The sequence below is a fragment of the Cetorhinus maximus genome, chromosome 24, assembly GCF_964194155.1.
Source record: "Cetorhinus maximus chromosome 24, sCetMax3.hap1.1, whole genome shotgun sequence".
Taxonomy (NCBI): Eukaryota; Metazoa; Chordata; class Chondrichthyes; order Lamniformes; family Cetorhinidae; genus Cetorhinus; species Cetorhinus maximus.
The window spans coordinates 1,973,263-2,000,884 of NC_135902.1; the positions used below are offsets into that span (position 1 = coordinate 1,973,263).

Genomic DNA, 27,622 nt, shown 5'->3' on the forward strand with positions numbered 1-27,622 from the left:
TTGCATTGCTTTGCATGATTTCACTGCTTATCTGTTAACCAGAGCAATCCTTTGTTCCAGAACTGCTGGTCTGTACTGCAGAAGGCATTTTCAACATATTTGCATCAAGTGAAAAGTATCTTGTACTCTTCCCCCAATCATTAAAGTTTATCCTGTTTATGTAATGTCAATTTATTGGAAGAGATGTAAATGTAGCTGGTTGTAAAACTGTCCTTTGAGATTTGAGGCATAGCACTTGAGATTTTGAAGTTTCTAAGATGATGGCACACTTCCTACTCACTTAAGAGAATTAAATTTACTTGAAGAGTTGATCAGCACCAGCTGCCATTTTTGAATCTGTACCAGCGTGCTCGATGTCTGAACCATGATGTATCACATTGTTCTAGTCATTGCGCATTTTTCAAGCAAACAAAATCAATTACTTTGCTAAGTGCTGCCTTTTTTTATACTGTAATAATCCTAAGCAACTTTATTGGACAAGAAAATTCTTAACCTTGAACAGTTTTATTGAAGGATTCAGTGAGAGCCTGAGTCTGTAATTGTAAAATAACTTTTCCATTACTGCTGGAGGGGCTGGGAGTGGTGGAGGGGAGGCGGGCAGAAGGGAAGTGTTGCAGGAGTCACTGGTGCAGTATGTCAGGAATTTGCTGGTTTCTATCTAACTCTTCCACAAACTCAAATCTTGTTACAGGAGCTTCCTTCTGGAGACTGAGTACTGGACTATTTTATTCAAAAATGCAAATCTGGATGTGCTAAGTGCTTAAATGTGCAATAGCAGGCTGAAATGATACAGTGAAGGATCAGCTTATTTTTCTGCAATATTTATCCTAAATATTTATTTGGAAATACTTCATCTACATTTCAAAAATTGATTTAAGTTTCAGATATGTTCATGACCAGTTTCTGTGCAACTCTAAATCAAGTCTTGTTACATAATCAACAGCAAAATAAAAGGGAAAGCTGCTGTGCTGTGCTACATCTGTTTGTTTGATCTGAGACTAACTTGTAATGCATTCTTTTTTTCCTCTTCCCAGATGTTTGCAGCTTAGTAAATAAATCTCTCGGTCTGCATGATATTGAGAATAAGGAATATGCACAGTTTATGCTTGGATATTTTCCATTTCACGTTGTTGATATATTGGCCCCAGTGCTATAAAAACAACCATCCTGGGCATATTTGTCTAATAAATATAACATCACAGCCCAAATATCTGCACTCTGCAAGACTGGGTTTGTTTTTCATCACCTTATTTGAAATGTATAAATTTACTTTCTGAATTTATTATTCTTTGCTTACAGCATATTGGATTACACTCATTGGCTTGTCAATTGCTAAGATTTGTGCATTAAGGTTTAAATCTAATTTCAAGAGTTTTTATAAACTTTTATTTCTGGTTTCAATATACGATAGGACCATCAATTGGAACACCGCAAGCAAGGCCAGAGTAGGGTTTGCATGCTCCAAATAATTCTAGACATAAGATGTTAGTGGGCCAACAGCTGCAGATTGAAGATTTTTGTTCATGAGCTCTGATGATCGAGCTCAGGACCCCCCCAAATATGAGTCGGACTTTTCTGCCTTTCAGATCTGCAAGTGAGTGAGAACTGTCAGGAACAATTTTATTTTAAAAAATCAATTAGGCTGAATGCAACTTGAAAAATCTCAGGAGATCATCCACTACAACAGAGGAATATAAAAATACATATCCCTGAAGCCTATGTGTTGTGCCACTCACTAATGGAGACAAATATGGAGAGTTTGCCTCAGTCACTGAAGACATGACCTCTTTTGGCCACTGCCGAAATACTCCAATAGGGAGTTATCTAGCCTGATGCACATGGGGGAGAAAAAATAGTGTTTTGAGCTGTTTTCAGAAGTGCACATCTAAACCAGCTGTATATGTCAGGCAGCTTATTTTGTATAACTGATCATAGTTGACTTGGTAGCAACCAGAGTGCCAGTAACAACAAGTTTTCCTTTGCCTGGCAGATCCTGAGGCCAGTTGTGGTGTGGTTGCATCACTGCCCTGGTTAGGATCAGCAAACTCTGCCTAGACTTGGGAATTGACCCATGAGAGAGACTAGTGCCTCCAGGTCTAAATGCAATGCCACACTACATTAATACCCCAAACCACAGGGCAACCTTGAGCTTCAAAAAAACTTCTAATGCAGGCACTTGTGCCATTATGCTTCTGTTTTTTTTTAAATGCAGATATAATTCTGTATATAACTTTGGCTAGTTGTTTTAAACTTGTTTCATGGCATTTAATGTAAGTAGAAAATCTGTTGGATTCATTTGGTGAAAAGGTCCTTAGGAATGTACAGAAGTTGCTAATTCATTGCCATAAAATAACTGCCTTCCTGCTGTAGTAAACGGAATGTAGTAAGCCAACTGAAAGTTATTTGGTGTTATTTCAAACCTCCCCTCTTAAAGTAAACTTAGTTGTGAATGCTAAAGGCTGGAGGTGATCTCTGTGCACTGAGATTTTTCAGAACTTCAGGCTCTCCTATCCTGTGGAAAACTTTGTTCTGAACAAGCTCCATTAAAGTTGCTACATGCATGAGAGTTGTAGAAAGTGAATTGCTGCAGCAATTTTAGATTTTTACATAGTGTTTAAAATCCATTGAATGGCAGGATTTTGTTCTTGTTTGAGTTTGTCTCCTCAGTCAGTTGAGATTTTTGGTCCATTCTCTAAATTGGACATGACCAAGAGATGAAGCCTGTGCCACTTGACCAACATTGTTTATTGGCCAGCTGCAGTGTGAAATTACAGGCTGTGGAGAAGCCTGTGACCTTTGGCATTCCTCTATTTTAGTTGAGTGTACAATTGGCAAACATAAAATTTGATAACCAAGTGTTAGAGGTTTGCCTTTTTGTGTGAAAAGTTAAGTCCTATACTGTATCTCTTTCAGACAAACCAACCAACACTTGCTTTTGTATTGGGCACAACCTTGTCAAGCTAATTGCACCAATCAGCAACTGTCTATTCAAATGTGAAACTTGAAAAGAATTTCACAAATTGGAGATCGTGCAAATGAGTGAAAATGTGTATTATCCAGTGTACATACTGTGTAATATCTGATATACACCTAATATAGCTCTGGAAATTTAATTGCATTAACCTAATGTGTAGCATACTTGGACCTAATGGACTGTTTGTTTTTATAGTGTTTCTTTAAGAAAACTCTGAACTGTGCATCTTCGTTGTTCCTTCACTTAACAAGAACTGGTGGTATTCTATTAGACTGGGAACTACTTACTGCAATTAACCTTTGAATGCTTTAACTTTAGCCCTTTTAGAAATGGCAATCCAATGATGATGTGAAAAATAGTTAAATTTTGGTTTCTTTGGAAAAGTGGGTACAGTGAATTAATTTTGGAAGACCCCATTGTTATTCTAAAATGATGTACAATTTTAATTAAAATACCTTGCTCTAATTTTGTTTTTTTTAAATGATGTAAAGTTGATCTTACTTTTGGAATTGTCAATGACATGAATGTGGCAGAACAGGCTGTAGTCAGGTGGAGCTTATGATCCTAAACATGAATGCAGGACTGGTTCTGAAGGTAAACTAATCATTATTTCCATAATGGAAGTTAATTTGATTCTGATGTGCTTGAAATGGAATTCCGCCTGGGAAATGCTACTGGACAGAAAAGAATAAGGAAATGAAGATCTAAAAAAGACCCCTTTTTAAGTGCTTGAGTAGTCTCTTGTAACTGACCCTCTATATAGGTGTACATGAGCCTAAAATATTTTTGCAATTGGATGACAAGTCAAACAAGAAAGTGTTGCACATGGTTTCCACTTTTTGGAGGGAGAGACTATTATTACTGAGATCTCTTCATGTAAAGAGTCCTTGACAACTATCTTGAGTATATTTCAAGTGGGTAGTTACGGGAATGCAATTACTCTCAACTAATTAGTGCTGGAGGCCAAATCCGAGCTTGCCTTCCGAGTTTTTGAATGTATCATTGGAATGAGAAAATAAAATTCCATTCTCAACCGGTGGGGCAACTTCAGCCCAGTTCATTAATCTCGCAAATAAAATAACTGCTGTAGTTATTCATAAGCTAACATACAACATTAATGAAAATGTCCTGAAATCAAATAAGTGATAGCAACAGAACCTACTGATGGTTTAAAAGAGCCTTGGTAAAAATCCAGGAGGATGCGAGAATCTTAAAATATTTTGTTTTCCAGAGTTATCTTCTGTAGCTGGTATTCAAAAAAAACACTTCCTTGATTTTGCATTACTTGCAACAATGGTCACCTTGGAATCCAAATCTAAAAATTAATATTCTGACTGGTCAATATTACGGCTCATTGCTCCAGGTAATATAGGAGTTGTCTCCTTTGCCCTTGCAGTTTGGATATATCTGTCAGCCTGGTCAGAAGTAAAGCCAAAGAGGTTGGATCAATTTTCATACTTCATAAATCCTATACCTGCATTGTTGCCGTCTTTTGCTTTGTTTTACCAGCTATTTAAAGAAAAGTTTCCATCAATCCACACCAATGTAGCAAGTTTTGTGAAGTCACCAGAATTAAACTTATCTGACCAATGCAAGACTGGCTGCAGGTTATGACCATTGTCAGTACTTTCGCAACTGGTGCAAAGTAAATATTTAGTTCATTTAATCTAGCCTGTCTTCTCTTGGCATTCAAACCTGACTGGAATTTGGATGTTGGCAAGCAGACATGCACTGAGCTTTATTTTCCCTGGGTACGGATAGCATAATTCATGCTCCATGTTTCCACCAGGTGCTGGTTTCAAAACCATTCTTATACAGCATCACTGGTGAAAAGCTCTGCAAACTTAACACCAAATTGACACCCTTCCACTAGTTGAACTGTTGATGGGGCAATAATTGGGGCCACCATATTAGTATGGTTTTGGTGATGGTCTTTTTCATTCCTCTAATGAGTTCTTTTGCCTCTTTTAGGGTGAACTGGAGCGGCAGCTTCTGCAGGCAAACCCTATATTAGAATCATTTGGCAATGCCAAAACTGTGAAAAATGATAACTCTTCACGTTTTGTAAGTAAACTATATTAAATGTTTTGAAGGTAACAGACTTTTCATGTTGCAGCTCTCTGTAATATTTTTACCTTGTACATGCACTTTGGATCAAGCCCTATTCCAGGACTTGTGCATGTCGCCTTAGCTGCTAAAGTCAGAGTGGGAATGCTGCATTGTTGGAGGTGCTGTCTCATTGTACAGATGGATGGAAAAGATCCAAAGACGTCTTCTGGGAACTAGCAGTGTCATTACATTAATTTATCAACCAACGTCACTAAAGTAGATTATCTGGTCATTCATTGTCACTATGTGCGACCTTGCATAAAAATGGTTGCCTTGTTCCCCTGCACAATAATTGGCTGTAAAGCACTTTGGAGTGCTCTGAGAATGTGAAAGATGTTGTTTAAAAAAAAAAACAAGTCTGTCTGTTTGTGACAGGAGATGGACAGATTTTGTCTACCTAATCTTCCAAAATTATCATTCTGAATGTGAAGTTAATCCATGAAATACACAACTATCAAATGAAGCACAAAAACTAATTGTCCCATTTTTTTGGATTAGTACAATTAATCTGTGGAGTTCAACAAGAGGCTTAGCCAATGTTCGGAATGTGCGTTGGGTTAATGGCACCATGTACTTAACACCTCCTAACAATCAAATATTTGTAGACTTCCAAGATAGTTTTATCTAATTGTGATTCTTGGCTATGTTTAAATTTCAAAAAATAAGTTAGTAGGCAAAGAATATACTATTTTTAACTGGTATTGAAAGTAAACTTGAATGTGCATGACTACTCATGCAATTTTAAATCAGTGAAATTGCTACTTTATCTTGCCCATCATTGTTTTGTATCTGAGCAAGAACTACAATTTATATAGGTGTGGTCATTCTTGACACATCCCTAAACTCCTGCACATCTACCATTAGCATCCATTCCTATAGAATAATAGAATATTGCTAAATTACTACCTGCATATGATGCAGGACTGCTGCAGCCTTATTGGTCACAGTATTGTCCCTTCTGTCTGCATGAAGTACTAATGGGGAGAAGTGGAGAACTAGAGTCAGTCATTCACAGTAAAGCTAGTTCAGGAAGCAGTGTATAATTTCACTGGTATTTTCTCCATTCTGTTGTTTTTCTCTGTCCATTGCCAGAGACACTGGAATAAACCCATTGAAATAGGAACTTTACCTTTTAAGAACCCCTGTTTACAGTCTTGGGCTATCCTGCTGTGATATCAGATGGAAGTCCATTTATCTCTGGAGACTACAGTTTTGCTTATTTTGAGGAAGCCTAAAGCTACAATTGAACAAGTTATCAGATGACTAATCTCAAATTTTTGTTCCCTGGCGCACACAAGGCTGCAAAAGTTCTGGAATTTGTCAGGCTTCAGTTATCCACTTAGCTCTTATATAGTAAATCAAACTTATTAAATCAAACTATTCTCCTGGTCATGTGCCCTGTGAAAAGCTAAAATTTCTGACCTCATTTGTTGGACTATTTTGCGGAGCGTAAACACTTTCACCAATATTAATCAAAAAAATGGGAGATTGAGGTTATACACAGTGCAAAGAAACTGCTTCTACATCATGAGCCTTAATTGGAAGGGGAATTGCTCCTGGTTCAGCTCATCTGCTGAAACACTCATTCTTGTCTTTGTCCCTCTAGACTCAATTATTCCAATGCCCTCTCAGCTGGTTGTCTACATTCTACCCCTGTAAACCTAAGGTCATCCAAAACTTGCTGCCCATGTTTTAACTCTCAGCAAGTGCTGTTCCCCTGTCACACTGCTCTCTGACCTACCTTAGCTCCCAGTTAAGCAACATCTTGATTTTAAAATTCTCATTCTTGTTTTCAAATCCCTCCATAGCCTCGCCCCTTCCACCTCTAATCTCTTCCAACCCCATAACTCTTTTGAATATCTGTGCTCTTCTAATTCTGGTCTCTTGTGGATTCTCAACTACAATCGCTGCACCATTGGCTGTGCCCTCAGTTGCCTAGGCTCCAAGCGCTGGAATTCTCTCCCTACATTTCTCTGTCTCTTTATCTTTCTTTCCCCCTTTAGGGCACTTCTTAAAAACCTAGCTCTTTGACCCAGCTTGTGGTCACCTAACCTAATATCTCCTTATGAGGCTCAGTGTCATACTTTTTGTTTTGTAATGCTCCTGTGTAGCACCTTGGGATATTAACATTCCTTTGTTAAAGGCGCTGTATAAATATGTCGTTGGACTGCTTATGTACCTCCCTGATCAGTTTAGGGTAGCACGTTCGGACCCGTGGACAGGTGGCTTGCCCTGTAGGTGTGACACTTCAGAGACAAAAGTTGGAGAAAGTAATGAGAGGTTTTTAAACTGGAAATGTCATCTGGGATCTGGATATTCATACTGAAGAATGAAAAGCTTGATTTGCTTTTTAAAAAAAAACATTACATTTTTCTAGGTATAATTTTTTAATTCACAAGAATTCTAGTGAGTTTTTAAATGTGACTTATAGCTTTAAAAAAAAACAACTTTGGGAGAGGAAACTTCGCACTGCTTAAAAAAAAATTGAAGTATTTTGAGATTACTCATAGTCTATTATTAAAATTAAATACTAAATTAACTGTTTAGCTATTTGCATCAATGTTTAATGTTCTGTAAATCCAACTGATCCAATGTTAGAATATGCGAGTTAACAGTTCGAGATTGTTAATTATATGTGAGCAATATTTGCATACAACTTGAGATTTAGACTACAAATGCATGTCTGGCAATCATTTTTATCTCATAACGTTCAGCTGATAAACATTGCCAATCTAACTGAACTAGACTGAAATTACTAATTTCCTGAATAATATACCTCCCAATATAACACACACTGACAATAAATGTAAAGGCAAAATTGTCTTATGCATAATATGCATCTCAACTTCTGCAATATTGCAGTCAGAGGGGTGTTATTCCTGGGACATGATGGGCAGGTTGCAAGTGATGGGCATGAGCTGTGGCAGGCTGTGGGGGGCCTGTTTCAGTGCCTCCCTCCTGGAGGGTTCCTGCACTGCCTGCCTGCTTCTTTCATGTTCTAATAATATACCACATAATGTTCTTGGGCTATAAGTATCAAAATAGTTCTGTAAAAGGATTTGGATGACATTCTACTGCTTATGGTGCCAGTTGAGTCCTTTGTGGATCAAGAGCTTACAATCCCCAGATGTCTTGAAAGAAACTTTACAGGATGCACTATTTAACCCACTTGCAGGCAGCAGTTTTCTTTTGTAGCCTCCCTGTTTTCTCTCGTTTCCATGCTTCTCTCCTACTATAGTCTTGGGCAGGGAAACTGAGATCTGACCTGAGATTACCCCTGGGCCTAACATTAAGACCCAATCTTTTGCTTGGGAAAGATAATCAATTCCAAACAAGTTCAACTGCATTCCCCATGAGGCTTCATTTACTGGTAGCAAAAGCCCCAGTTTGATTTGTTACCATGTACAATTCTCATAATTTCTAGGTCAATCTTTAGGGGCAAAAATACATATTTTATTTGGAAAGTTATAGCAACCTGGACTGCAGGAGGCTAATTTTTAATGCATCCTATCTTTGCCATATTTGGAATTTTGGATTGCAGAAGGATTTTGTGTTAGCCTCAAATTTTTTTAAGCAAAGATGATGGTTCCAAAATAATTGAAGCAATAGCTTTGGAAGTGTGAAATGTTAAGGGAAAGTTGTAGCCAATTCTTTTTTTTTTAAGTCCTTGCTCTGAAGCAGTACATCTGCAAGTTATTTAATGTTTTCAAACTGTTGTGGTCTAATCCCCATGGTATTTTTATTCTGAAACCTGATAGACATTGTAGAAGCTTTAAAAGTGGAAGTGTCTACTGTGCCAGCTATAATTCCTTAAATTTTAACATTTCTATCATCGTATAAATCAGACCTTTGAACGTTGTGTGGAGTTGGTGAAATGAGCTGGTACATAAATTTTCAAATAGCAAATGTTGGGGGAGAAACTGGGGAAAATGGAATGAGCAGTAAACCTAATTTCTTGATACATACACACTCAGTGCAGAGCTGAAATATTTTAAATGCTCTACACCCAAGTGCTATTCTTCAGCTTGTGAATGAAACTGAAATATTTTAAATGTTGATGGGATGAAATATGAAGGGCAGAAAGTTAAATGTTACACAGCTTTCTTCTCTTGCCCCTCTTTTTTTTCCTGTCCTGTGTCTCATATTCCAGACCCCTGACATGCTCTGTTTTCATTGAATTCTGTTTCTTTCAGTGCAGTGTTGGCCACCTACTGTTCCTCCCCTGCATGTCTTACTAAGAGTCAATTTCTTAGCAACTTGTCTGCGCTGGAGACAATAGGCTCCCTGTGGCAATCAGTTTACGCAGATTAAAAAGTGGAATCCAACACGTTCTCAAGCTGAGTTTGTTCAGTGATGTGGAGCTGCATGTAATAACTTGCAAATCTGATTGATCCCTATTTTCTCAAACCAATCACATATTGGCAAGAAAAATCTTGATCTTTTAAAAAAAAAGCCCCATAAAACGTTGTCCTTAAATGGCTTTATCTAAACAGGAATGTGAAGCCTTCCAGCTGGAATTTCAAAAGCAGTGAATGTTCTTGGTTTCCAAGGTGAAATTTATCCCCCTAGTAATTTTTTAAGAGAAGTTATATGTGGGGCATGATCATCACTGCATGAATGTTTCACTCATTTCGGCTTTTGCCATATCCCACATCCCTTTCTATTTATTTTCGTGATCCGAGGACTCTAAACGCTTGGTGCAGCTTACCATGAGCATCTTCCATGATATAGATTAAATAGTTGTTTGGTTGTACAGCACTTGAGTTTTACTGAAAAAAGAGATGTTGAAGCTTTTTGACTTGCGCTCATCAGGACACTTCACAAGAATTCTAGTATAAGGGGGAAAAACAATTTTACTGTATGCGAAGAGTGTGTGCATTGTTTGGCAAGTGGCATTGCCATGGAGAATGCACCATTGGTGACTGACAGTTAACTGTCAAGCATTGGTTGAAATTTAAATTAGTCAAGGCATTGCCCAGAGGAATGCTGTAACTTATTTTGGTTAGCTGAAACAGGCAGTGTTCTTTCTGTCTGCAAAGAACAGGGCCCTGTGCATTAATATATGTAGCCTCCAGCGCGTGCACACGCCACATTGTGAGCCCACCTGACAATCTTAAATTGGTTCTCCGGGTAATTCTTAGCACATTGGACAACATTTTTTTAAAATAATCAATCGTGGAATCACATCTAAAGTTGGACACTTTTTTTTGAGTTTTGCCAGCACAGGCTGGTTGGATGCAGTCTGTATCTCTAAAACTGCACTGAGGAACTCGCCCCCTGCCCACCCTGAAAGTCCCCAGGTAAGGATTGCATGGCAGTTGCCTGGGAAGTTTAAACTTCCGTTGGGCAATTGCCCTGTGCTGGGAACTATCCGAAGGTATGATTTAAATCGTTAACTTTGGATGGTTCCAACTATCTTACAGTAATAGTTACCCAGAAAAAGTTGAAATTAAAACCACTTCTAACTTCTGGGTAATCACAGTACTGACCCCTTCCATGGGACTCCAACCCCAACCCCCATCCTGCACACTCGCCACCTTCCTGGCTTCTCAAAGGAGCTGGATCTTTAAACCTACCTGCTTTATAGCAGCTGGTGCTGCTTAAAAAAAGGGGGTGCAATTTCCTTACCTCTGACCCCTCTACCCGTGACACCAGGCCTCGGGAACCCGTTGCACTGCCCACAGTTCTCACCTGGCCCAAGCCCGAAGGATGGGGAGAAAGGAGCGGATGGATTTCCTAGTTAAAACTAGGAGCAGAGTAGCAATGCGACTCTGCCACTCCACGGAAGTTACAGGCCACATTCTTTTTACAAACCCTGACTCTGCTCCTTTTGTAGTAAGAAGCAGATGCAATAGAAATGAAAGGTAATTTTGTGAAGAATTCAACTTCAGAAATCACTGTATGCATCACCTGTAACATCATCTGGCCCTGCAGTTGTCACAGATTTAAAATGATGCACTGAAGTAGTCTCTAATCTCCCTTTTTCAGCCAAATAGTATTAGGGGGTGTATGGATTGCACAGAGCATCTGGTTCATGGGTAGGTTATTAGAGGTTGACCTTGGCTTTCCTTGAACTCTGAAACCTAATTGTGAAGAGGAAGTTTAGATATTTGAGCTTCACAATACCATTCACTGGATTTTGATGTAGTGCCAGCGTACAGTAAAAACTTCCATATGCAGGTACAGTCCAGGAGTGGGGCTCCCATGGGTATTAGCCATGAAAGTGCAAGTGTTGGATGGAAAGGTAGGTAGGATGGAAAGTTCTTTTTAAAAATTGACTTCCTAATGAAACAGCATTCGGCCTGTTTATCCTGGTACATCGGTGCATACACCACAATTCTTGTATGATATTGAACAGGAAGTTAGGATTATTAACTGAATTTTTGTGCAATCATAAGCCAGGCATTGTGGCCTGGAACTGACTGCTGTTCAGAAAGTACCCTTAATGTGTTCAGAGCATAAATTGAAACTTATCTGAGCTAAAAAAGAAACCCTGCCATTTTAATGTATTAAGTCATTTGAGGATTCTTTTTTTAAAGCTGTGCCTTGCATGGCTAATGTACAAATTCAGCTGGGATTTGCATTAAATCATCACTTAGTACATTTGAGACTGATCTAGACTATACTGAGTCATTTTGCTGGGATGATGATTGAAGGATTGTCTTTGTGGAATGGAACAAAATGTTTCCAACATTGTGACCCATTACAGCTCAAACAACATTGTGACCCATTACAGCTCAAACAACATTGTGACCCATTACAGCTCAAACAACATTGTGACCCATTACAGCTCAAACAACATTGTGACCCATTACAGCTCAAACAACATTGTGACCCATTACAGCTCAAACAACATTGTGACCCATTACAGCTCAAACAACATTGTGACCCATTACAGCTCAAACAACATTGTGACCCATTACAGCTCAAACAACATTGTGACCCATTACAGCTCAAACAACATTGTGACCCATTACAGCTCAAACAACATTGTGACCCATTACAGCTCAAACAACATTCTGAAGAAATATTTTTCCAGTGAGTAAATTCAATTCTTTGTGGAGTTATTTAATAATTATAAGCAATAAAATAAAAGTGTACTCAATCAAAACTTGAACTGTTTTTATGAAATTATCAAAGCGATTATGTGCCAAGTTGGAGATCTATTCTGTCTTTAGTTTCCTCCACCCAGATTTTTTTCTCACTTTCTCTCTCACTCTCTCTCTCTCTCTCTCTCTCTCCCTCCCTCTCTCTCTCTCTCTCTCCCTCTCTCTCTCCCTCTCTCTCTCTCACTCCCTCCCTCCCTCTCTCTCTCTCTCTCTCTCCCCCTCCCTCTCTCTCTCTCTCTCTCTCTCTCTCCCCCTCCCTCTCTCTCTCTCTCTCTCCCTCCCTCTCTCTCTCCCTCTCCCTCTCTCTCTCTCCCCCCCTCCCTCTCTCTCTCTCTCTCTCTCTCTCCCCCCCTCCCTCTCTCTCTCTCCCCCCTCCCTCTCTCTCTCTCCCCCCCTCCCTCTCTCTCTCTCCCCCCCTCCCTCTCTCTCTCTCCCCCCCTCCCTCTCTCTCTCCCCCCCCTCCCTCTCTCTCTCCCCCCCCTCCCTCTCTCTCTCTCCCCCCCCTCCCTCTCTCTCTCTCTCTCCCCCTCCCTCTCTCTCTCCCCCCCTCCCTCTCTCTCTCTCTCTCCCCCTCCCTCTCTCTCTCTCTCTCCCCCTCCCTCTCTCTCTCTCTCTCCCTCTCTCCCTCTCTCCCCCTCCCTCTCTCTCTCTCCCCCCCTCCCTCTCTCTCTCTCTCCCCCTCCCTCTCTCTCTCTCTCTCTCTCTCTCCCCCTCCCTCTCTCTCTCTCACCTATTTATCATGCCCTTTATCCTCTTTCCCCCTTACACTGAGTTTTCTGGTATGTTCCGCATACTACTTTAGCTGGCAGTCCTCTGGGAGCTCTACAGAATTGCTTGTGATTTATGTTATTTGAAATAAAAACAATCCATTTACAGTGCAGAAATACAATTGCAATCTTCCAAAGATTTGAAGTTGGTAACAGATAGATGTTCATAAGCTGCACTGACATAATGTTGGCAATATTTTGTGGAAGATTTTTGCAATGCTTATGGTTCGCGTAGGGAATTTTAAACTTGTAGAAGGCCACATTTGAACATTTTTAAAGAAAATAAATAAATCACAGGACCAAGTCAATGCTGAGTTTTGGCAGCCCCTATGATTTAGATAAGAATCTGCTTCTCAATTTCAGTTTCAGTTAATAGAATATCTTCAGTGCAGAAAAAAATTGTGACCCTTAGTAATGCATTAAGCTTAAAAATACCCTCTGAAATGAACCTTCAAATATTAAACAGTTGATGAGTTTAGGCTGATTTCGTTTATTTCTCTTGATCTTCTCTTCCTTTTCCTCTATTACAAAAGATTGCTTAGTGTTTAGATCTGTCTAAATATTGTTTCTTGCCAATATTGACTGTCTGCTATAGACACTGAGTTACCTTGTCAGCTTCTGGTAATTGATGTGTATAACAATGAAATCGTCTGTAAGACTATAAGCAGGGCTTCTTCCAGTTTTTGAGTTTTTCCAGGTAATTCTGTTTTTGTTTTGGATTTCCAGCATCCGCAGTAGCTTTTAGCTTTTTGTTTTCTTCCTCTTTGATAACTTTACCTAGTAAGTTATTTAGATATCTGGAGGCTGTTTAATTTGGGAATGTTAAACATTTGGCGAAGAGTCCTTTAAGTGTCATGTGAATTCTACTTAATTAAAATGTAATGCCAGGTCTGTACACTTAACCTTTTATTATTATATTTACACAAGTACAATGTCTGACTCCTGCTTAAACATCTTTTTCTCTTCTTCAGGGGAAATTCATCCGAATCAACTTTGATGTCACGGGCTATATTGTGGGAGCCAACATTGAAACCTGTATCCTGTTCACTTCCCTTTTGAGAGGGAGGGGCGAGGATACGGGGTGCAGGATAAAAATTACCTGGGTCATTTGTTGACAGGTTGTTTTGAAATGCTGTTTTTGCGATTTGATTTTTGACTCATGCTATAATCCTTTTATAGATATGAAAAGTCATTCTTCAAAAGTGGTCGACGCTTTTGAAGGTAATGGGAATAGTGCAGGGAGGTTGGGTTGAGATGGAAGGTCAGCCACGATCGTACTGATTGACGGAGCAGCCTCACATGGATGAATAGCCGACACCTGCTCTGATTTCTTAGGCTCTGCAACCAGGCCCAAATGGCTGGAACCAGTTATCAATCCAGTGCTTTCAGTCAACCCAGTTTTCGTTGGAAACTAAGCAACCAAATGTGATAGAAGATGGAAAAAGATTTGCCACAAGTTGAGAGGTTGTTATAAAGCCATTCTGCGTCCTTAGCTTTATAAATAAAGTATAGAAGCAAGGAAGCTACGCTAAACCTTTATAAAACTGCTGCAGTATTGTGGCTACTCCTGGGCAGCACCTTTCACAACAGGTGTCAGGGCTCTAGAGAGGGTGTATTTACTGGAATAGTACCAGGGATGAAAGACTTCAGTTACTTGGAGAAATTGGGATTTTCCTTGGAGCAGAGATCGTTACGGAGGAATTTGATTGAGTAAATGAGGAGGAAGAGTTTCTGGTGGTAAAGGGTTGGTTACCAAGGGGGCATCAATTTAAGGTATTGACAAAAGAACCAGAGGCAAGAGGAGGAAAGAAGAGAATATATGGAGTTGTTCTGATTGAGAGTGCACTGTTTGGAAGGGCGGTTAAGTAGATTGAGTAGTACGGTTGAAGAACTTTTTTGTTGTTTGAAGTGACCTCCATAGTTACATTTAGCTGTCTGGTATCCCACTCTGTCTCGAGATACAACATGGGGGTGGTGTGGGGTTGGGAGTGTGGAAGAAGAAATAATTCAGTAAAAATTTAGAAAGCTAATTTGTTTCAAGATTGAGAGGAATAGGCAATTAGATTTAAATTTTGCATTTTTTTTGGTTTAATTGGTGTTTTTAGCCATGTGGTTTTTTAGAAGTTTGAGTGGTCATTTTAACTCATTGAGATGGTTTGTGCTCTGTTGTGTCATTGGCATCTGTAAAATCACTGTTTCCTGTACTGTTCACATAATTGGAGAAACAATTTGGGTAGCAATACAATAAAAAAAAACTGTTTAGGTTGAGACAGAGCAGCCTAATTTCATTGAAGAGTTAAGACGAGCAGTAAATCTGGCTAAATGTTTGAGTGAGCGTTACTTATGCTGTGATATTTAATTTGTCTGCTATTATGTGGTGATGGAATTTGCAATTGCAGAAGGCTTTTCACCTACTGTGAGACTGTTTATAATAATTACAGGTGGACATAGAATTCCTTAAATTTGTGAAGTTCTGAAGTCATGCTCTTCTCCCTCTTCCGACTTCAACTGACAAGTTAATTAATCAAATCTTACTGAACCAACAAAAAAACATTCTTGGTTTGGTTTTGCAACTGTTCTGTTTTTTTGATAAATATTCAAAACACATTGTGCACGAGCACTATTTAAGGCAAAGTTTTTTGTAATTGCAATCATCTGTGTTAATTGCGACAAAAATTATGCATTTGACAATACTGCAATTCACTAAATAATGAAATGTTTCAAGATTATCCTTGACTTTGAAAAGATCTCCTGGAAAAATCCCGAGCAATCCGACAGGCCAAGGAAGAACGAACATTCCACATTTTCTATCAGATGCTTTGTGGTGCAGGAGAACATCTTAAATGTAAATCTGTTCTGGAATGAATGAATAACGCTGAGAGAAATATTCTTGTGCCCGCACTCACCTGGCAAAACAAGTATAAGAATTTAGGGTTGGATACCACCAAGTGTGGTGAACACTATCTTCTTTCCCCCCCACCACCCCCAGATGCATTAGTCTGGAAATTCTAAGTTCAGGCATAGTTCAATAAGAATATAAAGCAGCATTTCTTTCCAAACTTTATTGGAAGTGAGACATCTGGGATTGATTTTGACTTCAGTTAGGGCTTGGGTCTCTGAAGTGGTTGCAAAATACACAAGTTGGAATTTTTTCAATTTATGTTAAAATTTAAGGCGCTCTCCATAGTTGGTTTGCACATAATTTATCTAAATAATGTGGAAAACATCAACACTGCTTAATTTTTAAATTGCATATATTTTGGCATTCAGAAAAGAACTGGAACAATTTAGCTTTGACCCATTGTCTAAATGCCCAATTAAGTTCATAGTTTTGGCAGAACCATATTTCTCGTTTCTTCAGTCATATTGACTCGGAATTGAAGGGTGGGGCAGATTGGATTTTTGCATTGTTTGCTTTAGTATGCCCTCTAATTGCTTATTGGGTAGAAACATTGGCCAGTGACCCACTAAACCATACAGGCCTGAAGAGGAGTTTTAATTCTTCCAATTAATCTCTGCAATCTAGAACTAGGAAAGAAGAAACAGTAGCCCATGTTCTTTCTGATCACAATCTAGTAATCTTTGAAAGTCTTTCTTGGCTGAGGACATGATTTGATTAAGTCATGATGGCATCTCTGGTCAGATAAGTTGTTTAAGCTCACTTAGATGTAGAGCTGTTTGGCTTAGGTATTGTAAAGTTGACTATTTGTCCAACCAGCAAGGACAACCCAGCAAGAGTTGCTCCATTTTGGAACCGCTGCTGAAAAAGAGGGGCTGGGGAGAGAAGGGGCACTTTCAGGGAGGAAGTGAAAGATGCAGTTTTGAGGTTGCCTTTAATTATCAAGCTCAAATCTATTTTGCACAACGCATTCACTTTTTGAATCCTTGTTTTGATGCTTCTAATCCCCTCCTCTTGGTTTACCAATGGACTTCACTTGTTTAGAGCAGTTCTTCGTAGGATCCTAGACCTTGCTTTCTAAAATGTAATTTTTTGTTTGTAAACGAATCAGCTTCTGCTATGAAAACAATGATGGACCCTCTTAAATTTGTTTTTTTTTAAACATACAGCTGATTTGTTGCTTGAAGGATTTAATAATTACCGTTTCCTGTCCAATGGTTACGTCCCTATCCCTGGACAGCAGGAAAAAGATAACTTCCAAGAAACCATGGAGGCAATGCACATCATGGGCTTCTCTCATGAGGAAATTTTATGTAAGTTACTGTTTGCTATGTTATTTATAACCAATCCATAAGGTTATTGGTGAGATATTATTCTGAAAGGGGAGAAAATCTAAACCTTGAGTTATTAACTGGGCTTTTAAAAAAAAAAATCAATGGGAAGGTCAAAAAATGTTGTATGGTGGATAGTTCACACATGCAGAAAGCATCTGAATAAAACCTGCTGATTTTCTGCACTTATCAGGGAAAGGGCTTTGAATTTGCAATAGTAATTAGGTGAAAATGTCAGCATTTGCTACTTCAGAAATAAACATGTGCACAGTTAAGTGCAGAATCCAGAATTCACTGTCAGTGATTGAGTTTCTACAAAGGATGCCCTATTGAGGCTCTCCCAGAGTGCAATCAATCAGAAATCCCTGAGCTGATGAGAATTTCCACTATAGTCTCGCTGTTTAAAAAAAAAACCCTTGGGGGAGGAAGGTGAACCTTGCTGAACGAGGTATAACTGGGTTTTTAAGGTTGTACTAAGTTTGTAACTTAATGCTCAGAAACAGCTGGCCTCAAATTAATTTTACATTTGTGAATTGTCCAATTTCTCCATTATGGATAATTTCAAATTTTTAATTTATTCAAGTTTAATGTTTAAGCTTCTCCTTAAATAGCTCCAGTCTTTATTTTGCTGTCTGTGTAAGATGATATTTAACAAGGTAAGAATAATCAGTGCGCTTTACTTCCTGGTTTGCTGTCCGAGAGAATTCTTCAATGTGATTGGCTGCTTATCGTGCTTTCTGTCCCTGACACCTGGAGATCCCCTTTAATTTGGCACCAGATTCAAACTAGCATCAGAAGGAGGAAAATCCACACCAGGGTCTACAATATCTTTGTGGGCAGCTTTCTTCAAGGTCAACACTGAAATCTGTGCCAGTGTTAGCATGTTTCTGCTGAAACCACCAACATTAAGTCAATGTCAGTGGGTCAGAAATAAAATGATTCATGAACATGAACTATTACATTTTGTAATAGTTAGTTATTTATAAATTTTAATGATGTATTCTTGATGATTTTATTTAGTTGTACTTTGCATTTATTTTTCAAGTCTCTCCCAGCTTGATGTCAATCTATGCAACCAATGCAGTCATGAAATGTGCAATTTTAACTTTTAGTACAATATTCTGATCCTGTGGGCTTTAAAATCCATTTGCTAAGATAAAATATTCAACTAAGTTAAACAAATAAATCAAGGTTTGAGCATCAGACTTTGCATAAAGACATCAAGAACATCTTTAGGGAAAGAAAGGTTTCAAAGTCAGAATTAATTTCTATCACTTTCTGCTCTTGATTCTCTTCATATATTGACCATCACTATCACTCATTCATATATCAGTTGGAAGAGATGTATTTGCCTGTACATTGGTTTAGAAGGATTTTGAGAAGCAATTAGCGTGTAAACATTTTTCTGGTGGTCATAGCCTCAGCTAAACGGACTTTGAAAGTTTGCCTCTGCTTCCACTGCCTGAACCCTACAATTGACCTTTTAAGACGTAATCTCCATTGTTGTAGGAAAATAATGTGAATTTTCCATTAGCAAAACTTGTTCTATAAACCTCACCCAATATCAAATTCCTGAAAGCCAATTGGAAATGGAATTCAATACCTTAAAGCTAAAAAAGACTTGGACTAAAAGGCATCATCACTTTCAAAATGCACCAAGCAGCTTTTCCACTTGAATCTGATTTGGACTAATTTAAGAATTAACCCCCATATCATGATTAAATTCATCCAGAAGCTATTTTTCAAATTTCAGTTTAATGTTCTGCTGGTTTCTCTTTCTGTATTTGGTTTTTTTTAAACTCCAAACCTACAGTGAAATGTTGTAGTCACGTCAAATGTAAAAGGAATTTCATTCAAGTGTCAAACGAATCCTTTCAATATAGTTTTGATTGACGGGCAGGGTGTGGCACACTACTGAGTGACTCTTGTCAAAGTTATCAAAGATGAAATCAAACACAATTGTGAACTAACAACTTTATTGTATTTATGATACAGCTAATACCATCGTTAAGCACTAAATTAAGGGCACATGTGTCAGTTTAAGAACATTAATTTTGAGTGCATTACAATATCTCTTGATTTTAGCTAATCTTCAGCCTTGGACGTGTTGAATGCTGTTGTAGTACATTTTAGAAAGTTACTTTCAAAGTCTATTTCAATACACCCCTAATAAAGTGCCAACATCTTACTATACCACCTGCATGATATACCAACAACTTCTGGGATCAGTCATGGTCGAGTTGGCCAGATTTGTCTTCCCCTGGAACATTGCCTCTTTGGGGGACACCTGAATGCTGTTCTACTTCCATAGTCATTTATATTTTCTCTATACTTGGTCTTTGTTTCTCATGCTGGTGTAGCCAGAGTTGCATTATCTTTGCATTTCTGTCTGAGTTGTTAGAATTGAGAAGTTGTGTGGTATACTGCACCAGTTGCTTCTACCAAGTTATACTTGAATGCAGGCATTATGATGGCCTGAAATATTGTCAACTTTTAATGAGGTTTAATAAGGCCTTTAAATTTATCTTTTATTTTCAGTATTATACTGTTATAGTTAACGATGCCTTCATATTATGACAATGGCATCACTGCAATTAGTCTAAGTGCAATCGGTCTTGACTTCCAAGCAAGGAGCAGTCGGTCTTGCTCCACTTCATTTCAGAGAGGGTTTTGGCCTTGGCAGCCAGTTTGTACACTCCAGTTTAGTTTCTGTGCAGATAGAATACTGCTCTGCCTCAACAGTAAAGTCGTCATCTGATTGCACCGCCAGCCTCATTTACATCTCACTAGTTTACAGGTTAAAGCGGACATAATTGGTTTGAGAAGATGGATCCAAGAAATTTATGGGAAAGATTTTAAGACCAGACAACTCTGAAACCTGGCATTCTATCCTATCTTTACCGCAAAGACCTAGCGTGATATTTTGATGGATATTAGAGAAATTCTTTCCTCTGTTAATTGTTCTGATTGTGTTGTCCTCAGCAATGCTGAAAGTGGCTTCGTCAGTACTGCAGTTTGGTAATATAATCTTTAAGAAGGAGAGAAATACAGACCAAGCATCTATGCCAGACAACACGGGTAAGCTGTTTAATGGATTTATAGTTTTTTTTTTTAGTTGTCATCTATTCCAACACAAGTTAGCATTAAGCCATTTGCTGTTATGTTTTAATATACAGACAACATTTCCCATTAAGGTGGACCGAAATAATAAAGTTATTGTGGCTAGCCTGTGCGCTATTAAAGACGATACTTAATCTCTTCGCACCATTTTAAGCTAACTTTCTAGTCTAGCTGCTGAAGTTAATGTAGTTCCCATTTTACTGTGCTGGCTGAATTAAATGAACCAGCTCAGTTTAGGGATTAAACCAATGACCCCTCTCTTCCTCCCTCTCTTTTATAAGGGAACTTGAGAATATAAAAATTCTATTGGTTTGTACTTTGCTGTTCACTGATTTGTACATTAATGCAATCTATTTGTGAATTTGATTCAAAATTGGGTTTAGCCCAATATCAAGATTACCCATGCAGTGACTGTAGCTTTAAGACCTACTGTACTGTGTAGTATCATGTGACAGGGCTGACTCATTCATACTAAGTGTGGGGAACCTTAGAGGGTGAAGTTTGTGTATAGTTGTGGATCTTGATGGAAGAATGTAACTGCTGCTGAAGCCCTGTAAATAAGGTTTACTCTTATGAAAAACCTGTCTGGAAAATCAAGTCCATAACAGCACGCACATCCCAGAAACCAATAGGAAATTGCATGAATATCAAATGTGTTGTAGCATTGGTTGAGCAGATTTATCCTTTTTTTAAAAGACAGAGTTCAAAAGCAGAGAAATTGTTAATCTTGTACAGAACCTTGGTTTGACTACGCTTTGTTTTATACGCTGTTCTGGTCTCCATTTTTTTTTTTAAAAACCTGAAGAAAGTGTAAAAGAAGATCTGGCAGGCTGATGCCGCAGTTCAGACCTATCAGACTTGGGCTATTTTTTGAAAAAAGAGAAGGCTCAGAGATGACTTGCCAGAGATCTTTAAAACTCTGAAAAGCCTCAGAGTAAATATCAAAATGGTTTCCTTTGTTTTTTGAATGAATTCAAAGCTAATGTGCCAGAAATATAAGATAGCTACCAATAAACCCAATGAAGATTTCAAGCAAAACTTCTTTACTCTGGTGAGAATGTGGAACTTTCTACCACATGGACTGAGTGAGACAAATAACAGTTGCTTTCCGTTTAAGGGGAAGCCAAGTAAATAAATGAGTGAAAGGAACATAATGATGTGTGGATAGAGTTAAATGAAGAAATGTGGGAGGAGACTCAGGTAGAACATAAACTCAGGCCATTTGGCCAACAGGTGTATGCCAGTTTCTGTGGTGTGTGAATTCAATGTGAAGAATGATGGCCAGTATAAAACCATAAAAGTTTACAGAACTGAAGATGACCTCTTGGCCTACTGTATCCTTCAGCTCTTTGCTACACCAATTCAAAACCCCACTGCCCTCTTTATAGTCTTGTACCTTCCTTTTGTTTGATTTGTTTATCTAATCATCCCCTAAAAGATTCCGTGATCTCTACCTAAGCTGCTTCAGGTGGCAAAGTGATCTATATAATAATAATTTTCTGAAAAAATTCCTCCTAAACCCTCTTTACACTGTGGTTCATTCATGAATAGTGAACTCTGGGCATGGCACTGGAAGATAACTACTGTTGGTATAACTACCTCAGCACTTATTTAACACCTGAGGATAGTTGAGAAATTGTGTGTGATGGTGGGAGGGAAACGTGTACATTGCGTACATATTTCTATTCCAAATGTAAAATTCTGAATTTCACTGACATTGGGAGGCCATTTTGACTGTCTCTATCTATCAACCAACCAGCCTGTTTTAATAATAAAAACGGAATATTCTGCAAATACTCAGCAGGTCAAGCAGCATCTGTGGAGAGAGAAAAAGTTAGTGTTTCAGGAAAATGACTCTTCATCAGAATTACTTTTATGCTGTGGTCTCCAACTTGAAATATTTTTTTAATTCCCGTAGTTTGCCTTCTAAATTCAGAATAATAGAACAAATTGAGTCATTCATCAGTAATCAATTACAAAATCACTCAGCCAGAGTTGGGTGTACAAATGCTGCATACCATTGTATGTGGAATATATTTTTACTGCATGTCTGTTTGAAAAGGGATTTATTTTTTGACTTGCGTAGAATATAATGAAGCCACCTGTTAAAAGCACATTGATTAATTTATAATGTCTTCTAAAGCTGCTCAGAAACTCTGTCACCTACTGGGAATGAACGTAATGGAGTTCACTCGTGCTATACTCACCCCCCGCATCAAAGTTGGTCGAGACTATGTTCAGAAAGCACAGACCAAAGAGCAGGTATGGTTGTGGCTTGCAGAGATTAAAATGAATTGAAGCTGCTTCTTTGCTGCCAATATTATAAAATTCATGTTTTTGTCTCAAGGCTGACTTTGCAATTGAAGCATTAGCAAAGGCTACTTACGAACGCCTCTTCCGTTGGCTTGTTCACCGCATCAACAAAGCTTTGGATAGGACAAAACGACAGGGAGCTTCTTTCATAGGCATTTTGGACATTGCTGGTTTTGAAATATTTGAAGTAAGTCCATTTATTACTTTGTAAAATCCTGTCTGCCTTTAGCTTGCACGTTTCCCAGTAGAGTCACTAAATAGTCACCAGTAGTTGCAGTGAAACCTGTTTGACCTACTCATGAGCTCAAACAGCTGATGAAAAAGAGAGGTCACGGTGAAGGTGGAAAAAAGCTGTGGTAGCAGTGGGTATTTAGGCAGAGGTTGAGAGCAATGCTTTCCTGTAAGCTATGTATAATCGTGGCCTTGCTGTACCAAAGGTACTGTGCAGGCAGCTCATAAATTGCCCCATATATGATTGACATGTGCCTGGCTAGGCAGATAGTGCACAGAGGAAAGCATTTAGAAGGGACATTGGTTGAGATTAAGAATGAGGTCCAGCCTCAGGAGCAGAAAAGGGTTGAGTTGGAAAGTAGGGGGAGGGAGGAGAATGTGTTAGAGGAGAAGAGAATGAAAAATGGTTCAAAGCAGACAAAAAAATCAATTAAATAAACTGACGTGGCCAATATTCAATTGTTTTTGTGGAATTCCTTTTCCACATGATTCGTTTCTGCTAGCCAATGTATAAAACAATATGGCTAACATGGTCCAGTGAGCATAATATTGCATTGATATTTCTATCCACATGCAGCTCTTCTCAATTTCCAACTTACTGATTTCTTTCGTGTAAGTTTTTTTTGATGTTTGTAATTGTGAAATATTTTCACTTGCTATATATTGTGCAAGCTCCATTGTCTGCTTAAGTGACAACTTGTGTTTCTGCCACTGCAGCTGAACTCATTTGAGCAGCTGTGCATTAACTACACCAATGAGAAGTTGCAGCAACTGTTTAACCACACCATGTTCATCCTGGAGCAAGAGGAATACCAGCGGGAAGGCATCGAGTGGAATTTCATTGACTTTGGCCTGGATCTACAGCCTTGTATCGACCTCATTGAGAGACCTGTAAGAATAAAAGGGTTCTTCATTTTGATTGGTCATTAAATTACTGGGCCAACTTTAGTGCAATATATATATTGGCTTTGCTGATACAACAGCTTGCACTTAAATTAGCCTCGAAATGAAACACTGCAAAATGTTTCGTAAACTGAACTGAATGATAGACTTTGGGGGAGAAAGCTTGGGTAGAAAGATTATGAAGAGCATTTTAATGGCTGGGAGGAAAATAAAATAAGGAGGGATGGGGAGGGATTTCCAAACAGGTCCCAGGGGATGGACAGGAAGCCAGAGTCCGAGATCCATAATCTGGGAGCCCCCCAATTTTAAAAATCCATAAATTTAATGCTTCCATATGACACATTCCCTGTCCAGAGCCTATTTCAAGCTATTGCATCTCTCTCCAGCTAAACAAGACTGGCCTTAGATTTATTTTCATTTAGAGAGAAGCAATTCATTTGTTGAGATTACAAACTCACTTTTAGACACTGTATCTACCCTAGAATGCTCCCAGGGTATCATACTGCTTTTTTAAAAAAAAAAAGTCATAGCTATGGCAAAAATGTTACTTGTTTCCAATTCTACAGTAGATTTGGGAGAAATGTACAGACTAGAAAGTGCAAAGTACTTCAAAGTGTAAACATCCGCAGAGTCTATGGAAAACAATGTTATGGGTGAATTGAAGCATTAACACACTAATTGATTGAGACTTTTGGACATAAAACACACTTCAATCCATGAACTCCTTGTTCTCCCAGGCAAACCCCCCTGGTGTGCTGGCTTTGTTGGATGAGGAATGTTGGTTCCCTAAAGCGACTGATAAGACATTTGTGGAAAAACTGAGTCAAGAACAGGGTACGCACTCGAAATTCCAAAAACCAAGGCAGCTGAAAGATAAGGCTGACTTCTGTATTATTCACTATGCTGGCAAGGTATGTCCGCTAAATGGAATGCTAAGTGTTTGGAACAGATTGTATAAATTGTCTTTTGTTTCACTGCTTTTTAGACTTTGAGCCATATTGCGTTATGTGGACAGCCTCAAGCCAGTTTATGTAATTATGTATTTAGGCTGATGGCTTCTTAAATTGCCTTTAAGGTTCTTGGACTTGACAGCAACTTGGTAGCTAATAATAAGTTCAACTAAGTCTTGGCACATGCTATATCTTGATCAATTGTCATGCAGAGAAATACAGTAATATTCACACCCTCTGGATAGGAAATGTTAACTTTTGTCCATTCCTTGGTTCTTGTCTGTCTGTCAAACAGGTAGTGAAAGAAATTTTAAGTTCTTCAAATGGCTGTAGTCATGCGTGGTCATTGTTTGCAAGGAGTTACTTTATAGTTTTCTAACTGATCTGTAGAACATTCCCTAAGGATCAGGGGCCTCAGCCTTTTACACTCTGCATGAATGACTGAGATGAGACAGCCAAGTGTAATGTATCCAAGTTTCATGGCCGGTGGGAAAGTAAACTGAGGAAGAAGAAAAGAGGCACCAAAGGGATGTACACAGGTTAAGTGAGTGGACACAAACATGGCAAGAAGGAATTCTCTACTGGAGATATGCTCATTGAATATATTCCAGACCGAGATCAATAGATTTTTGGAAGCAGACGGAATCTAGGGATATGGGGATAGGCCAGTAAAATGGAGCTGAAGTAGTTGATCAGCTGTGATCTTAATGAATGGGGGAGTGAGCTCGAGGGTCCGAGTTGGGGGGAGGGGGGAGTGAGCTCGAGGGTCCGAGTTGGGGGGAGGGGGGTGGTAAGCTTGAGAGTCCGAGTTGGGGGGAGGGGGGCGGTGAGTTCGAGGGTCCGAGTTGGGGGGAGGGGGGCGGTGAGCTCGAGGGTCCGAGTTGGGGGGAGGGGGGCGGTGAGCTCGAGGGTCCGAGTTGGGGGGAGGGGGGCGGTGAGCTCGAGGGTCCGTTGGGGGGAGGGGGGCGGTGAGCTCGAGGGTCCGAGTTGGGGGGAGGGGGGCGGTGAGCTCGAGGGTCCGAGTTGGGGGGAGGGGGGCGGTGAGCTCGAGGGTCTGAATTTATTGGGGTGGGGGAGGGTTGGGGCCTGTTTCCTATGTTCCGTATGCCACCCTCCTACCTGGGCAACGACCGACCCTTTCATCACCATTTCTTGCTCCAAGACCTTTCCTTGTTAGTAAAGACTTTTCTTGCTAAATCTCATCATACCCTGAAGAATTTTGGGAATGAGGAATAAGAACAAAGAAAAGTACAGCACAGGAACAGGCCCTTCGGCCCTCCAAGCCTGCGCCGATCATATTGCCTGTCAAACTAAAACATTTTGCACTTCCGGGGTCCGTATCCCTCTATTCCTATCCTATTCATGTATTTGTCAAGCTGCCTCTTAAACACCACTATCGTACCTGCTTCCACCACCTCCTCTGGCAGCGAATTCCAGACACTCACTACCCTCTGCGTAAAAAAACTTGCCCCGCATATCTCCTTTATAGTTTTCTCCTCTCACCTTAAATCTATGTCCCCTAGTAATTGACTCTTCCACCCTGGGAAAAAGCTTCTGACTATCTACTCTGTCCATGCCATTCATAATTTTGTAAACTTCTAACAAGTCGCCCCTCAATCTCCGTCGCTCTAGTGAGTACAATCCGAGTTTCTCCAACGTCTCCTCATAGCTAATAACCTCCTATAAAATAAAAATGTATTTCTAACTATAGTACAGGTCTACAAGTTAAATTAAAGCAAAACCTCAATCGTACACAGGATTGGGTTCAGGACCCTATGTATGTACATAGGGTAACTTGCAGTTGGCATGGAAGTCAAACCCTCATTACCTTTCCTGCTTTGTTACAGAGCTAAACCCTACCTAACAGGCTGGCATTGTAAACAAAGGTCACCCCTTGATGCCAGAAAGGGTTGAGAGGCATTTTGTCATTATTTTGAATTGAAAGCAAGGAAATTTGAATAAAAATGGCTGTTCCTGCTACATCTCTCGGAAGTCTTTGCTTAAGGATTTTATTATATTTTGTTATAAGCAAATGATAAGTGTCTGCCACACAACCACTAGAGGTCTGCTGTTAAATCACTGATTTGCATGTAATTTGATCTGGCCATCATATTGAATGGGGTACACCTTATTAAATAAATTTCCTTGTTTCATTCTCTGTCAAGCTGCACAAGATAAGTGCATTGCTTGTGTCCATGGAGCTCCACATTGATACTTTGCGAATAGCAGCCTCTAATTGCAATTTCCATTTAGTCTACTTGAGCCAGTACTACATCATTAACCAGTAATGTGTAGCTTCCTGTCATCAGATTGAAGACAAACTGTCAAAGGATTTTGCATTCAGAGAGGAACCATGATTGGAACTTAAAGGCCCACTTAACCTAACCCTTATATGGAGCGTGAAGTAGAATATTCATGAGTTAAGACAATGTTAGAAGCTATTTCCAACAATTTTTTGAGAAGCTGAAAGGTTTTCTTTAACTGTTATTATTCAATCTTTTTTTAACATCTAAAATACTTTTATGTAAAGTGCACATTTCCTGTATGTGTTAAATTACTTCCCCAAACATGTTCCCTGTTGTACTTTGTTAATAATGCCATGGTTTATTATGAAGGATATACATTATGGAGGATGCACTCCAACTCTAGTGCAGTCATGGGATCTGCTCGTAATTTGTGGTATATTCATACTTTTTGGCCTTTTAACAAACAGTTTTGTCTGCGAATAAATCTGATAATTTAGTCTATATGTCATGATCCAATAATGTGGTACTGGGGCACTTTTGAAGTAACAGAAAAATGTCCTGACCCTGTCAGGGGTCATTTACCACGATTATGGGTTAATTATCAAATCCGCTATGATGAACGTAAAACTGTTTAAATTTCTACGGAAATCTGTCTGCTTGTGGAAGACTG

General features: G+C 39.1%; 1 protein-coding gene across 1 annotated transcript in view; it reads left to right on the forward strand.

Moving 5' to 3' along the window:
- The window catches only part of LOC144699602 (myosin-10-like), a 157,494-nt gene that overhangs the window by 87,407 nt on the left and 42,465 nt on the right, over positions 1–27,622 (forward strand). The window contains exons 7-15 of the mRNA XM_078570656.1: positions 4,946–5,038; positions 13,931–13,994; positions 15,706–15,804; positions 17,028–17,171; positions 20,172–20,267; positions 22,453–22,571; positions 22,657–22,809; positions 23,571–23,744; positions 24,494–24,667. Of these exons, the coding sequence (XP_078426782.1) occupies positions 4,946–5,038; positions 13,931–13,994; positions 15,706–15,804; positions 17,028–17,171; positions 20,172–20,267; positions 22,453–22,571; positions 22,657–22,809; positions 23,571–23,744; positions 24,494–24,667 (1,116 nt within the window). The remainder of the gene's footprint in view (positions 1–4,945; positions 5,039–13,930; positions 13,995–15,705; positions 15,805–17,027; positions 17,172–20,171; positions 20,268–22,452; positions 22,572–22,656; positions 22,810–23,570; positions 23,745–24,493; positions 24,668–27,622) is intronic.